At 38.8% G+C, this 16344-nt stretch overlaps 1 protein-coding gene across 11 annotated transcripts in view; it reads left to right on the forward strand.

Annotated features, from left to right (window-relative positions):
• Positions 1-16344, forward strand: part of sgk3 (serum/glucocorticoid regulated kinase family member 3) — an 85944-nt gene that overhangs the window by 46075 nt on the left and 23525 nt on the right. For 10 of the 11 annotated variants that reach the window (XM_078398101.1, XM_078398108.1, XM_078398110.1 and 7 more), the window contains 3 exons: positions 8004-8209; positions 10844-10927; positions 12565-12637. In XM_078398101.1, the coding sequence (XP_078254227.1) occupies positions 8132-8209; positions 10844-10927; positions 12565-12637 (235 nt within the window). In that variant the 5' untranslated portion in view covers positions 8004-8131. Of the gene's footprint in view, positions 1-8003; positions 8210-10843; positions 10928-12564; positions 12638-13217; positions 13264-16344 lie in introns of those variants that run through there. The other variant, XM_078398112.1, reaches the window with a different exon arrangement.

Here is a 16344-nt window from a genome sequence, read left to right on the forward strand (position 1 = left end):
GTAATTCCCCTGATCCCCTGAACAAAGAGCTCTCTACCCAATTGCTCCTATTGACCAGATGGATTAATTTACTGCTAAACCTGGGGGAAATCCTGGCCTTACCCGATCAAAGATTGTCCCATCCCTCCCTGCAACTTAATACTAGCTTATTTTCTCATCGTCCCCGTTCTAATTATCTTTTTTTTTCAAACATTCATTCTGTTTCTTCCTCTTTAGATATTGCTTGACTGACTGATTTTTTTTGTCTTTAACCTGATGAAGAATTCTGTAAGAACCTAGTTGAGACTAGCGGGAGAAGGCTCATATAGAGCATAGATTGCGTAATAAACCATCAAAGCCAAATGATCTGTTTTTATGCTGTAGACTTCAAATAACATTGTACACTCTCGCTTTAAGTGCATTTATTCCCATCTCCTGGGAAGCAGTATACAAAATGCTACTTGTTTTTTAAAATCACAAGCCAGAAATGTAATTTTTATTCTTGCCCATCTAAAGCCAGATTAATATCTATACTAAATGCTGCAACTTTAATTACATTAATTAAAAAAAATATATGCATAACAATACTGGGATCCTGTACCTGTTACCTGTTCTTAATTTCAGCTGTTTGCATTTCACTCCCACTTAATTTTTATTCTTTACAAGTTTTGTTACTCAAATCTTTACATGGATCCATTCTCCCATCACCCCAAAGTCTTTCTTGCTTACACTGATTGTTGTTGAGAAATGTTTTGTTTTCCGATGTTCTAATCCTTATTTACAAATGTTTTTCTGATTTTACTCGCCTCTTCTTGTGATTTCCCCGTGAGATAACTGCCCTCCTGCAATTCTCTACTTTCACACATCTTATTTTAATTCTGAAGCAGGGTCTCGACCCGAAACGTCGCCTATTCCTTCTCTCCAGACATGCTTCCTGTCCTACTGAGTTACTCCAGCATTTTGTGTCTACCTATATTTTAATTGCTCTCTTATCGACAACAATGCCTTCACCAGCCAAGGCGTTGTCTGGAATTCCTTTTATATTCTGTCTAAAGAGATTCCTTAAAACACATCTCACAAATATTGAGCAATTACCCCTAGTTCAAACACTCTTGCTGAATATCATGAAGAGTTAGGTGTTGGAAAGCTGCCTGCCAGCTCACAGTGCATTCCAGGCAGAGACCTTTGGACTAGTTTGTACATGCATGCAAAGAAATTTCAGAATTGTAATTTTCATGGATTTCCAGCATTTTGTGTCTGTCATCGATGTAAACCAGCATCTGCATTTTCTTCCCACACATTATCCAGTTAGCCAGCTCTCCCTGGATCTCATGCAGTCTAACCTTCCAGAGCAGCCTATCCCAGGGATCCTCATCAGGTCTTGCTGAAATCCATGTGGATTCTGTCTGTGGCCCTGCCCTTGTCAACCTGGTTGTTACTTGTTCTTAAACTCAAGTCAAGTCCCAAAGAAAAGCATGCTGACTCCACCTAATTATATTCTGTCTAACCAAATGCATGTAAACCCTGAACATAGGATCCCCCCAGGGTTGCGTCCTTAGCCCCTACTGTACTCCCTGCACACACATGACTGTGGGGCCAGGTTCAGCTCAAACTCCATCATCAAGTTTGCTGATGACACTGTGGTGGTGGGCCGGATCTCCAACAACGATGAGAAGGCCTACCGGGAGGAGGTGGCTGATCTGGCACTCTGGTGTCAGGACAATAGCCTCCTCTTGAATGTCACTAAAACGAAGGAGCTGATTGTGGACTTCAGAAGGGCTAAACATCCAAGGACATACACACCACTGGAGATAAATGGGTCTACTGTGGATAGGGTGAGCAGTTTTAAATACTTGGGAGTCCGCATCACACAGTATCTGACATGGGCAACGCACATTGCAGCACTGGTGAGTAAGGCAAAGCAGAGCCTTTACCACCTTAGACAACTGAGGAAATTCAGAGTGTCTCTGAGGATCCTTCATTGCTTCTACTCTGGGGCTGTAGAGAGCATCCTGTCCGGCAACATTACAGTCTGGTTTGGGAACAGCTCTGCCCAGGGCAGGATGGCCCTGCAGAGAGTAGTGCGTTCGGCAGAAAGCACCAATGGGAACTACACTCGTCCCCCTGCAGGACCTATACATCAGGAGGTGCAGATCCAGAGCAAGCAAGATCATGAGGGACCCCTGCCACCCCAGTAACAGACTGTTCCAGATGCTACGATCAGGCAAACGCCTCCGCTGTCACGCTGTGAAAACGGAGAGGATGAGACGGAGTTTCTTCCCACAGGCCATCAGGACTGTCAACTTTTATAACTCCAGAGACTAAATTTTTGTCTACACTATAGTAACTTATTAACTTTATTTATATGCTGTAACTGTAATTCTTTTTTGTGCACAATCCGCAGGCATTGCCACTTTCATTTCACTGCACATCGTGTATGTGTATGTGACAAATAAATTTGACTTGACTTGACTCAGAATCGTCTCCAGTAACTTTCATACCACAGATGTTAGTCTTACTGGTCTATAGTTCCCAGGTTTTTCTTTGCAGCCCTTAAATAGAGGCACAACATTACTCATCCTTCAGTCTTCTGGCACCTCATCTCTGTCTAATGTTGAATAATAGCCAGGGCTCCTCTTTTCTAGCTTCCCACAGTGTCCATGAATACACCTGACTAGGCCTGGGAGATTTATCTATCGTCATAATAAATCTTAGGACATCCAGCAGCTCCTCGACTGAAATACGGACTGTTCTCAAGACAGTCTCCGTTAACTGTCCCCAGTTTCCTAGTCCTCATATCTTTCTCCACAGTAAAACAGAATATTATTTATTGAGGACTTTGCCCATCGTCTGTGACTTCATGTATAGATGACTACTTTGTTTTCTGCGAGCCATATTTTTACTCCAGTTACCCTTTTTCTCTTTATATCCTTATATCTCTTTGGAATCTTCTCAATAATTTCTGCCAGAGCTATCTCATGGCACCTTTTTGCCCTCCTGATTTCCTTCTTAAGTATGCTCTTCAATCTCCGATACACCTCCAGGGATACACTCAATCCCATCTGCCTACAGCTGACCCAGGCCTCCTTTTTCCTGACTAGAGTCCCAGTTTTTCTTTTCATCCAAGGTTCCTGCCATGTCCTTCACTCTGACAGCAACCCGCATACATTGATCTCTCATTATCACACTTTTAATAGCATCCTCCTTTCTGGCCAACCCTTTGCCTACAGGTAAACTACCCCAATTAAATTTTCCAAGCTTCAGCCCAAACCATTAAAGTTGTCCTTGTCCCAATTTAACTTGTGGATCATCCCTGTCCTAATGCGTAATTACTGTAATGAAAATGGTACTATGGTTGCTGGTCCCAAACGGCTCGCCAGCTGACACTTCAGTCACTTGCCTTGCCCAATTCTCTCAGAGTAGGTCAAGCTTTGCCCTCTCCCTTGTAGGGCCCTCTATTGCCTGAGGAAACTTTTTTGAACAAACTTGACCCAATTTAAAACTTTAACTTGTGGGTCAGCCCTATCGTTATCCATAAAGGTTTCCTTAAGTTTTTTGGCTTCACATCAGATTTTGTTCAATAGTGTCGCTGTGAAGTTCTTGGGAAGTTTTACAACATTGTCCAAATGCCAAGTTGTTCTTATCGTGGTAGTGTTTGAGTTTGTACAGTGCTCTTCAAATATAAGCACCAGGTTTATTGGAAGTCCCCAGCTGGAAGAGACAGGTCACAAATACAGCGTAGCTTGCGTTCATTATAACTTTGTGTGAATGAGCGAGTGAATCTGTTTTTCTTTACACTACTAAAATCATTTTTACAATGTGGTAGGATTTTTATTATTACTTCCTTTATGGCATTTATCCACCAACAGATTTTCTTTCTACCATAATGCTCAATACAAAAATGAGCACTGCCACTGATCAGTGCTCCTTGCCTTTAAGATGTTGCCTATTTTTTGTATTAAAAAAATAACAAGAGATGCAACTTTTTTTAACCAGTATGCAGTTATATCTCATATTTCTTAGATGCCAGTGCAGACAACCTGCATGTTTGGTACCAAGATCATGCGTAAAATATCTTTCTCCCAATCCACGTTGGTTTCTTTTAAATTTTATTTGCAAAATGCTGGCAGCACTGTCAAGAAAAGATTTATTGCCCATCTAATTCCCTTCAATTAGCCATCTTCTTAAACTTGAGAGAGGTACAGTGCTGTTTCCTAAGAAGTTTCATACATTAGATCAGTGATCGCGAAGACAACATTTTGTGTGAACTGGAGTAAACCTGCAGGCAGTGGAGGCCATGTCTGTCGTTCCTGTCATCCTCGTGGTGGAGAACGTGGGTTTGCGAAGTGCTTTCAGGTGTAAAGAGGAAAATGCATTGTATTTTGTAGACGATACACTTGGGAGCCACAGTATGTTGGTGGTGGAGGGAATGAATGCTTAGGGTAGAGAATGGGATGGCAATTATGCACGATGCTTTGTTCTTCCAGATTACTCATCCAGGTAACTGGACAATATTCCATCATGCGCCTGGCTTGTGATTTGTTAATGTTTGAAACGGTCATTAATTATGGAATATCCAGTATCTGACCTTCTTTACAGCTCTGATGTTTATGTGGCAAGTCCAGTTGAATTTCTGATAATGATGATGACCAGGATGTTGATGGCAGGGTCTCATGATGGTAATGTCAGTGACTGTCACTTAATTCTGTTCTGATAGAAATGGGTATTGTGCAGCATATGTGCGGCACAAATATAAATTGGCTTTTATTAGCATGTGCCTGAATGTGGTCTAAGTTTTGTGTGCAGGTGGACTACTTGGATAGCCGTTGAACAATAATTCTTTGAGTTTGACTTAAAATGAAATAAAACCAGGATTATTCCCATCAAATTCTACTGCACCAACATGCTCACATTTCCGAAGTACCTTTTTAATTACGCTCCCTTTAACTGAGACTGACGTAATGGAAATTATTGCTCTTTGTTACCTGTTACAGTCGTCAGATTACCTGTGTACAATCATACGGATTCCAGCATGAAAGTGTATGCAGATTGCTCACCTGAAAAGAACCACAAAGAACTTTCAATCTCTCAATGGATTTCTGTCTCAAATACAGTTGGAGAAACTATCAGTTTTATGTGATCATTTCGTATTGATAATCTTCATTCCTTTCAATGTCTAAAATATGATAAACATTATTTTCCAATGGTAACATCTCTACTAAATCATGAGGCTACAGATGTTTGAAATCCGAAACACACAATACTCAGGTTAGGCAGTATCTGCAGAGAGAAGACAACATAATCTCATGTGAATTAGAAAAGGATAAAGATGCAATGGATTTTAAGCAATTTCAGAGACTGCCAGTAGGAAAGCAAAGAACAATGGAGAACGTGTGTGATGGAATGAAAGACCAAGTTAAATGATAGCAGCTGACGGGGACAAACGTGCACTATAACGGGACAAGTTACAAAATCAAATGTGGTCCAGGCGAGTTGTAGATAGGAACACCAAACCATCAACTACAGCTGTTGAAAGGAATGGTGGTTGTGATCTGAAATTGTTGAACTGTGTCCAGAATTTTTCAGTCAACACTGAGCTAACCTCAATTTTAATATCGGCCCACTTAGCTTGAACAATCCAGCCACTGAGGGCCCAAAAAATGCTGTGAGATATTTTTGCATCATGCATTAGGATTCTGGATCCTTGTTTCATTTCCCTATGATAGTGGGGATGTCAAGACTTGATTTCTCCACAGAATCAGGCAGATCTGACAAGACCATTTACCGCTCTGTGATGGAAGTAAGATTATTGTCAGTTGCCTGAAGCAGTGGCAGTGAACACCAGATCTGGACCTGTTATGTCAAAGAAGGTATGAGGTGCCCAATCTGAAAATTTAGTTCTGTTGCTCAATCTTATGCTAAATATCACTGAAACAGTTTGGGAGAGGTCTGAATAGGAAGGAGGTAGAAAATTCAAATGGCATGCAACTGGAAGCTTGGGGTCATGCTTGGAATGAACATCTTCTGCAAATTTAGTAGCACTTCCTTTTTATTTTTAATGATCCAGCCCTACAAATGTACAGGACAGGAAAAGCCAGTTTCAGCTCATCTGGCATGCGCAGTGTTCAAAAACATCAGATTTGTGGTTCATGAACTTCGATCCTTTAACTGATTTTCTTTCTGATATTATCAGCTAAAGTTCAACTTCCTCGGCAGTCCATTCCATACATTCACCATCCTGAACAAAATAATTATTTCTGATCTTTCTATTTGCCTTTCTTTTCAAAGAAAGTATTGTTTGCTTTTAGAAAGGAAATGGGACTTTATATGGCAAGTATCCAAGTTTTTGAGTTAGTGCCTAAAAAAAGTTACACTGAATTAAGATATAACTCCCTTGAATTAAATACACCCTTCATATAAAATCAAGGGATCCAGTTTAAAGTTGCTGAATAGAACCAGAATTTATCTGCTTTTGAATTTTTCTTCCTGTAGAAAGTAGTTTAAAGTGTTGGTATAAATTAAAAATGACTGGTTTACATTTGATTTCGTTTCTGGTATAATTTTTGCTTCCACCCATTATTAGCAGATCGTTATTGCCAAAAATGTGCGGCATAAGTATTTTTCACAATGAAAACTGAAGTAACCCAGAAAAGGGGAAATTAATACTGCACCCATATTTACCATGCGCAGATTGCCCTTCTCCATGGTTTCATCAAACATCTCCTTTATGTTTTGGTGGGAGTGTATGGGTGATTCATGCTAAATGGTTCAGATTCATTTGCTTCATTAATGTCCCCACAGTACCTGCTCAGGCGCACACACACCTTGTTTTAAACAAAGTTTAGATCCCTTTTATATTGGCTATCCAATGCCAGGTTTCAAATATGTAGCTCTGCTGTGTTACTATCAGTGCCATTTACTTTTACGTTTTGTTAAATATCCTGATTTTTGTTTTTGGAAAGTTTTCTTGATTTGCGAGGTTTCGTGATCAACTGGACCAATGCTGAAGGTTTCTTCTTCAGGCCTACAGAAACGCACTGTCGGGTTGTATGCACCGCTGAGCTGTGTTGGGTTCACTTCCATTTTCAATAACCTGTAGTGCAGGTCCTCAAGTTTTTGGCAATGCTATCAGCCAATAATGGTTGTTTCCAAAATGAATGAGAAGCAAGCCAAGTCAATAAATGAGCAATAGTACTATGCCTGATAGCAGCATGTCTCATTTCTTTAAGTTACATTGTGAAACCAAACCAATAAAAGCAGTTACATTTTGCTTTACTACCACAAAGTTCTATCTTACTACTACATGATATGAAAATAAAGTTAAGCTGAATTATTTCAAAAGCTTGGAATGTTGCCAAGATAACTTTCATTTCCTTTTTAAAAGGAAGGCTTGGTTCTTCAAAAAACACATTTCAGCCTATTAAAATGAGCATTTCTTAAAACATCTGCAGCTGTGGATCAGTTGCCTTGCATGTATGAAATATGATCAAAATCATTTTAATCTGATAGGGTTATATGTTAAACCACACGGACTAGAAATAATAGATTACATGTACCCATGACAAAATGAAAGAAGTTGAAGTTCAAAGCCACAAAATAAGGGACGTCATTTAAAGCTGAGTTGCAGAAACTTCCTCTTTGAGGATAGAGAATCTTTAGATTTTTCTGCTCCTTCTCAAATTCTTTCCCCCAAGAGTGGTGGAAGCCAGATCATTAGATACATTTAAGGTGAATATAGTTAAAAATTTGAAGATTGCGCAAAAGAGAGTTAAGGGGAGCTGGTGCAGAAGAGAAGTTGAGGCCAGCGTCGATCGGCCATGGTGGTGCAGGCTTGTGGGGTCTGATGGCTCATTCCCTGCTACAGTTTTCCTGTGTTAGGAAAGGGCAAACACCAAAAAAATAAAACTTGAATTGTGGTGCTGTGTAGAATCGTTTTATAATCTCAAATGCATTGTAATCGAAAGAAGGATGAAGTCAGTTTTACTACCATTTCCACAGTCTAATATAGCTTTGTTATTTTATAGGTCCTATGGCAAATGCAGAGAGGTGTGTTCCTGAGTTACTGTATTTGAAGGAACACCCATAAAATTCAAGACCTACCATTTCTTCTGTTTTGAAACAACCATTGACACCTTTTGGAGAAGGAGCAAACATGAATTCAAAGTCAACATACCCAAATGTCAGTATTCCCAGCTTTGATGAACACCGTGAGAAAAAGAAACGCTACACTGTAAGTATGGAAGTAAATGGCTGTAAGCTTTGAGCAAATACAGGTAGACTTGTGCATTTAAATAATTTATAGAAGCTTATGATGTAGAGAGTATTTCCCAATCGATTTGTTCTGTGTTAGTAAAAATAATATTTTCACACCAACAATCAATTTTAAGCTTTCTATATGTTCGGATCCAAGTCAACCAGGTTAAAATTAAATGGACTGCAGATGCCAGAATCTGGAGTGAAAAACAAAATGCTGGGGGAACTCAGCCAATTAGGCAGCACCTATGGGAAGAAATGGACAGAAAATGTTTTGCATTGGGACTTAAACATTGTCTGTCCATTTCCTTCCACAGATGCTGCCTGATCCACTGAGTTCATGCAGCAGTTTATTTTATTTTCGATGAAATTATTGGAACTCTGTTAAGACATTATGTGCGGCATGTATTAAATCACAATTAACATATTTTTGATATTGCCCCACACCAATATAATTTATGAAGAGGTTGGACAAATGGAGTAGCTGGAAAGAAAGAATTTATAGGAGATATGGAATAGATTATTACACTGGGATATCAAATTATGAAGAATGCCAAGGAGTGACATCTTGGAAAGGTCATGATGACAGGAGACGTGTACTCAGGAACCTAGTACAGGATCTGAACAGCGATATTCCAGGAAAGTTGGAGTCAATGCAACATGGAACCGGGGGGAATATCAGTGAGAGAGTTGGTAAAATCAATTAGAACTGATAATGTAAGCACAAAGATGGGATCTTTATTGATGGGTTTAATGACAATTTAGACAGACTTGATTGAAATGTAAGTACTACATTTGATAGTGAAGTGGATGTGAAGCTGAGATCTCAACTTGGGATTTGCATTTGATAATGTTCTGCATGATAGGTTGGCCTGGAAGGTTAGATTGTTAGAAGAGGTTAGAAGAATGAGGGAGGACCTCATTGAAACATACAGAATAGTGAAAGGCTTGGATAGAGTGGATGTGGAGAGGATGTTTCCACTAGTGGGAGAGTCTAGGACTAGAGGTCATAGCCTCAGAATTAAAGGACGTTCATTTAGGAAGGAGATGAGGAGGAATTTCTTTAGTCAGAAGGTGAAGGTGGTGAATCTGAGGAATTCTTTGCCACAGAAGGCTGTGGAAGCCAAATCAATGGATATGGCAGAAATAGATTCTTGATTAGTATGGGTGTCAGAGGTTATGGGGAGAAGGTTGGGGAATGGGGTTCAGAGAGAGAGATAGATCAGCCATGATTGAAAGGCAGAGCAGGCTTGATGGGCCGAATGGCCAAATTCTGTTCCTATCACTTATGATCTTATTATCGCACGGGATTTGTGAAGAGCTATCTGGATTTATAGAAAAATGTCCATGGAATGAAGCAGAGAGTGGTGTTGCATGGCATGATTAGCAAATTTGCAGATGACACAAAAGTGGGTGGTATTGTAGAAAGTGAAGGTGGATGTCAAAAAGTGCAGCAGGACCTTGATCGGTTTGGGCAGGTGGGCTGAGGAATGGTTGATGGAATTTAACACAGAAAAATGTGAGGTGCTGCATTTTGGGAAGTCTAACATGTGCAGGACCTACACCGTGAATAGTAGGGCTCTGGGAATTATTATTGAACAGAGGGATAAAAGAGTGCAGCGATATAGTTCCTTGAAAGTGGTGTCATAAGTAGATAACGGGTGGGGGGGGGGGGGTCAAAAAGGCTTTCAGCTCATTGGCCTTCATCAGTCAGAGTATTGAGTGTAAAAGTTGGAAGGTCATGTTGCAGTTATATTAGACGTTAGTGAGGGCACATTTAGAGTATTATGTTCAGTTTTGGGCACCATGTTATAGGAAAGATGTTGTCAAGCCGTAATGGGTGCAGAGAAGATTTACGAGGATGTTGCCAGGACTCTAGTGTCTGAGCTATAGGGAGAGGTTGAGCGGGCTAGGACTTTATTCCTTCGAGCGCAGGAGGATGAGGAGTGATCTTAGAGAGGTGTACAAAATCATGAGAGAAATAGTTTGGGTATAAGCAAAGAGTCTTTTGCCCAGACTAGGGTAATCGAGATCCAGAGGACATGGGTAAGGTGAGGGGGGAAAGATTTAATTGGAACCTGCGGGGCAACTTTTTGACTGCCTCTATCACTCTATGACTCTTTTAAGCAGGATCGTGAGCAAAATCAGCAGGAGTATATAGTTTCTGGGAGTGTCATTAATTAGATTCTTGTTTTTAGAAAGAAATAAGATTTGATTTGCGTAAAGTGATTACTATTTAATCATTGGTTGGATTGGTTAGAATACACATGGCGTTACTGCCACGTGTCTTGGGTAAAATTTAGGTTTATTATCATGTTTACTGAGGAACAGTGAAAAGCTTTTGTTTGCATGCTATTCTATTAAATCAGAAAATACTGTACATAATTACAATTAAGCTAAACACGAGTACAGAAGATAGAGTGAAGAGAATAGTACCAGGGTGGTGAATATAGTTTCTCAGCATTCAAAAATATCCACACATTGTACAAGCAAAACATGTAAGTGAAATGTTCACTGAACAAAGATTAGAAAAATGTTACACGTTGATGAGTTGGTTTGTCTGCATAATATTTAAAAATTGATTTCCATCCGTAACTATTCTTTCCTACAGGTTTACAAAGTGCTGGTGCGAGTCGGTAGGAATGAATGGTTTGTCTTGAGACGTTATGCGGAGTTTGACAAATTGTACAACGCAGTAAGTTATTTTCTCTGTGTGTTGAGTGTGCACAATAGTATTTTATTCCCGTTTATCTTCAGGCAGCATGCACACTATCCAAGTACTATGTGAACTTCAAAATTAAACTTGATCTGTTTTATCTTTCGAGAATGGACATTCAGTTCTTGCAATTGGCATATTTGCTTAGTTAATACCATTATGTAATTGGCTTTAATCAACAGTCAGCACGTTCTCTGCTGTGAATATTTACCTCAGATTATCATTGAACCTGCAGTTTTATTTTATAGATATTGCCCATTATAAGGACCTTCAAATAGACAACACAAGTCTGAACTGATTTCATAAGGAAAAAATTAACTTTAATTCAAAGTGAGTATAGCTGAGTTCAATTGTTTTTATCAAGATGAAGAGAGAAAAGTAACAGGTCTTGCCACAGCTTTCAGCATTCCTGATTCTACCATTAAAAAAAATACAGCCAGAAAGAAGCTGGAATACTCAGCACTTACAGCAGCATCTGTGCAGAGAGAAAAATGGGTCACATTCCACATAGATGACCTTTCATCAGAACTGGTAAAAAGACATTGACCTGAAATATTAACTTTGCTTTTGGATTCTGAAAGTATTTGTTGCTGACGTGTCCATATTTTCTTCACTGTAAGTATGAATGACCCAGAATTGATTAGTGACAGGCATAAATTGTAATTATTGTAAATTCGTAGTAAGCATAATTATTTTTAAGATTGCAAGCCCAAATCCTGAACTTTCTGATTTTGTTGGAAACTTCAGTGGGCAATAATATTACACAAATATCAAATTAGATTTAACCAAAATGCTGTTTGCATTTTTTTGAAAAGTTCTAGAAATGTGAAAATGTGGGTTCTTCCCATTTCTAAGTGAACATTATTTCTTCACCAAGATTAACAAGTCAAAAATTAGTCATTCAAAAAAATATTGCTGGAAACAACTCGGGTCAGTCAGCATTTGTGGAGAGAAAGAATTGACTTTTCATATTGATCTTTCATCAGAAACAGGTCAAGTTGAGTTCATTAACATATGCTCATCTCAGAAATGTTACAAATAAAAGTATTTTGGTGCAGGGAAAACCTGGAGGTGTGGAACAAAAGGAGGAAATATACAAGAGGGTAGATGACAGGAGAGATTGTATGGAATAGGGGGAATGCAAGTGGTCAAAGAATTAGTGAGTAACAAAAGTTGGGTATGGAGAAGGTGAACAAACATTGAAAGCGCCAGAAAATAAATTGTGAGATCCATGCCATCAGGGTACAGGTTGGTATTTAACCCAAAAGTCATATTTAAAAGGCCAACTTTATTGCAGAAAGTTGCAAAGTAGAGAGAGAAATGATCCTCATAGAATATCGTTTCAAAGATGGAAGCAAAGTTTAATTCCCAAAATCGGAAGTCAGTTGCTTTGTCAACACAGGAGAAATACTTTCAAAAATAGCAAACCACTACTTTAACCATGTTCTGCAGCACAAGCTTATCCACGAGAAAAACTGCCAGATCCAATCATCACTTTGTCTAATTTGGTTGGAAACAGGTTCCCAGTATTCTTTTTCATGAATTCTCTGCGAGGAAAAAAAAAATTGATTTCTTACAAACAAGAACTAATACAATTACTTTTCTGTCTTTAACAGCTAAAAAAACAGTACCCTCAATTTCCCTTGAAGCTTCCTGCTAAAAGAATATTTGGAGACAATTTTGAACCAGGTAATCATTTATATATATATATATATATATATATTTTTTTTTTAAATTACAGTTGAACTTGCTTGTAATGTTTTGTAGTCATTGGTTTGTTTACTGTGTCTCTTCCCTCTTGCAGGAATTTCGTAAATGGTACATTTATCTAGAATAGATCTAAATGTACCATTTCATTTTTAGTATAAAAAGTTGAGAGATTCAACAATAGAGCTTTTTGAATCAGTTCGAACAATGTTAATAGTACAGGAATTTGGTGTACTGAAATAAATATTGATTGTCAAATATTAACTTAAAGCTGTTACTGCTTCATTGTATTTCCAGCAACGTATGGCAGTGTAAACAGGATACTTGTTTAGAAACAACTGTGGTCCGGCAATATGTGTAAAGTCTTAGCTTTTTTCAAAAATGATAGATTACCCAACAAGTTAAGGATTTGATGTATTCTATTGGTTCACTCACATAATATTGCCAATTACAATAATTATCACAATGTAGTAGTACAAAATGATACATGCTCTGTAACTACTGTTTTTTTTTCCATGTACTGGATTGAATGGTCAACAATGGGATGTCTCAATGTCAGCAGCATTCGACTTTTCTCAGTTGTCAGCTCGCATGAAGTATCTACTTCGGTTAGATGGCTGCTTTGTGCATGAACTTAAATTTATTATTGCAAACGATTTGCAAATACTCCCTTTCCTTCACTATCCTAATTGATAGAAAAAAGGAACTGCGGATAGACACAAAATGCTGGAGTAACTCAGCGGGACAGACAGCATCTCTGGAGAGATGCCTACCACAAGCAACTGTGGATGTTGGTTTACAAAAAAGACATACAGTTAATTGTTTAGTCTCCATGATGGATACCAAAAAGAAAGAATGTAATGTTTTTTTTTCTTTCAATTTATCCAGGAAGGGGTTAAATTCTTCTGAAGCTAGCTGTTTCTCTTATGTATTTTCCCTTTTCAGCAAAGTTTACTCATTCATTTTAAATGTAATTAAAATCCATTTGTAGAAGACATTGAACTCGGCATCGTGATCATATGACCATGCATAGACGGAAGCTGCAAAGCTCTTTAAAGCTTTTTTATAAAAAGTAATAAGAGTCGGGACCCTTCTTCAACCCGAAACATCACCTATCCATTTCACCTGGGATGCTGTTTGACCCGTTGAATTACTCCAGCATTGTCTTTTTTTTTGTAAACCAGCATTTTCAACTCCTTCTTTCTACTACTTGTCATATGTATTTCGACTTGAGAATGACTTTGTAATTCCATTGTATAACATGAGATCAAATTTTAGCTGTTCCGCTTGCAGTCTTTAATTATACCATGACAATCCACAGTTCTTTGTTTGCAGAACCTTCATTTAGTTTATTACTAGACCAAGTGGATCCGTTGGGCCCAAACTTCACCTGCATTGGTGCAGCACCCTCTCCTCCTCACCCCCCTTCCCCCCTCACCCCCCTTCCCCTCTTTCCCCCCTCCCCTTATCCTCCCTCTTCCCCTCCTCCTACCCCCTTATCTTTCCTCTTCTCCTTCCCTCCCTCCCCCTTATCCTTCCTCTTCCCCTTCCCTCCCTCTCCCCCTTTATCCTCCCTCTTCCCCCCCCTTAGGAGATAGATTTAAACTTACAAATGTGAATAACTTAAAAAATATAACACCGATTTCAATGAAACTTCTTCCATTAGCACCAAAGGGACGACGGTGAGTAAGGTGGGCCTAAAATTGTCGTGCTATCGTGTACCGTTTTGGCTGTAGTTCAGGAACAAACAAACAAACAAACGAGAGTTTTAGCATATAGATGCATTGAAAACTCACTATAAATACTAGGTGCATTTTATTATATCATCTTCTTGGATGACCTCTTAAAACAAAAATGGATGCATAGTTTATATATTTTAAAATAAAAGCAAATTGCAGGAGGGTTGTTAGAAGAAAATTCCTTCAGAGCAGAAATCAAGAAGATGGCCATTTGCAAGAGTGATTGTTTATTTCTGGGTCTGTGTTTGGATCCAGTCCAGACCATCTGAATAAAAATCTGCTTCGACTCCAAGGTCCTTCCCGATGATTTGGAACTCTATAACAACAACATTCTTTATTTTCCACCCTGTGCCAAAAGAACATACCTACTTGGTATTAGGCTGACAACCCAATTTGCACTCAGTACAGCTTATAGAGGAATTGAAAAGAATTGGTGCAATGCAGTTATTAGTGTTGAATAATAGTGTATTTTGTATCCATACATCATTCTGACCCCAGGACCAGTCTTGGTCACTTGTTATAGGAAAGATGTAATGGTGCAGAGGAGATTGAGGATGTTGCTGGGTCAGGAGGACTTGAGTTACAAGGACAGGCTCTATAATTTATCCCTGAATATCCTTGATGCTCAAAATGGCGACACCTGTGGAAAGGTGATGAAGAAGGTACTCTGCATGCTTGCCTTCACAGACCATGTCATGGAGTAAAAGGGTCAGGATGTTATTCTGCAGCTGTACCTAATTTGGACTATTGTGTCGAGGTTTAGTTGCCACACTACAGGAAGGATGCAGTTGCATTAGAATGCAGAAGAGATTCACCAAGATGTTGCCTGGAATGGAGTGTTTGGTGTTTGAAGGTTTTAATTATGAGGATCATTTATTCACAATGGAACATAGGAGGCTGATGGGTGACCTTATTAAGGTTCATGAAATAATGAGGGTAATAGCTTGAGTGGTTGGTCATAGTCATTTTCCTAGGATGATGGAGTCTGAAACCATTGGCATAAGTTTAAGATGAGTGCGGAAAAGTTTAAAGGACATTTGAGGGGCAAGTTTTTCCACACAGAGGGTGATGATTAAATGGGATGTGCTGTTAGAGTAAGTGGTAGAAACAAATTCAATGATAGTGTTTAAAAGGCATTTGAACAGGGTCTTGGATAGGAACAAAACAGGGATATTTGCCCAAAATGGGGTTAGTGTAGGTTAGCATTATGGTTGGGAAAAAGCGCCTGTTTCTGTGCCGTATGACTCTTACCCAAGGAGAGAGCCACAAGGTAGGATATTTTAATTAATCATGGTGTACGCTAATCATTACAATCGCTTTAGATCGAAAGTCTATGTCAACCTTGAATATTTTCAATGATTTAACCTCGAGTTCTCTGGAGAGGCAGGGCCATTGATTTTAATTTAATACGATACGATACGATAGAACTTTATTTATCCCAGGAGAGAAATTGATCTGCCAACAGTCATAAAAACACAAAATCCATGAAACATGAAATTAAATTGACGAGTGGAAAGGATTGGGGATGTGCAAAGAGTGTGTGTGTGTTCCTTATTTCCCAATATAATTTCTCTTATCTCAATCGGTAATGGACGTGCAGTAGCTTTTGCTTATCTTTCTTTTTAAATGTCCATTGCAGTTTTTTCACTCTAATCACATGCCTTTGCTACATTATTCTCATTTCTGATTTCTCTTTCCTTATTGATGTCTGTTTTTTTGCTAAAATTGGAATTTTCCCCTACCCATTATTTTTTTGCTCTTTGTGACAACTATAAAAGGTTTATCCATTGATCACCCACTACTTTCAAAAATAGGTTCTCCTGTTAACTGCAGTTGGGACCATTTACCTGTTGGGCTTCGGGTCTTAAATTGACATATTTGCTTTAAACTGCATTTAATTCTTTAAATGTTTGTCATTGCTTGTTTACAGTCAAATGTTTTTAATGTAAT

This window comes from Rhinoraja longicauda, chromosome 4 (genome assembly GCF_053455715.1).
Source record: "Rhinoraja longicauda isolate Sanriku21f chromosome 4, sRhiLon1.1, whole genome shotgun sequence".
Classification (NCBI taxonomy): Eukaryota; Metazoa; Chordata; class Chondrichthyes; order Rajiformes; family Arhynchobatidae; genus Rhinoraja; species Rhinoraja longicauda.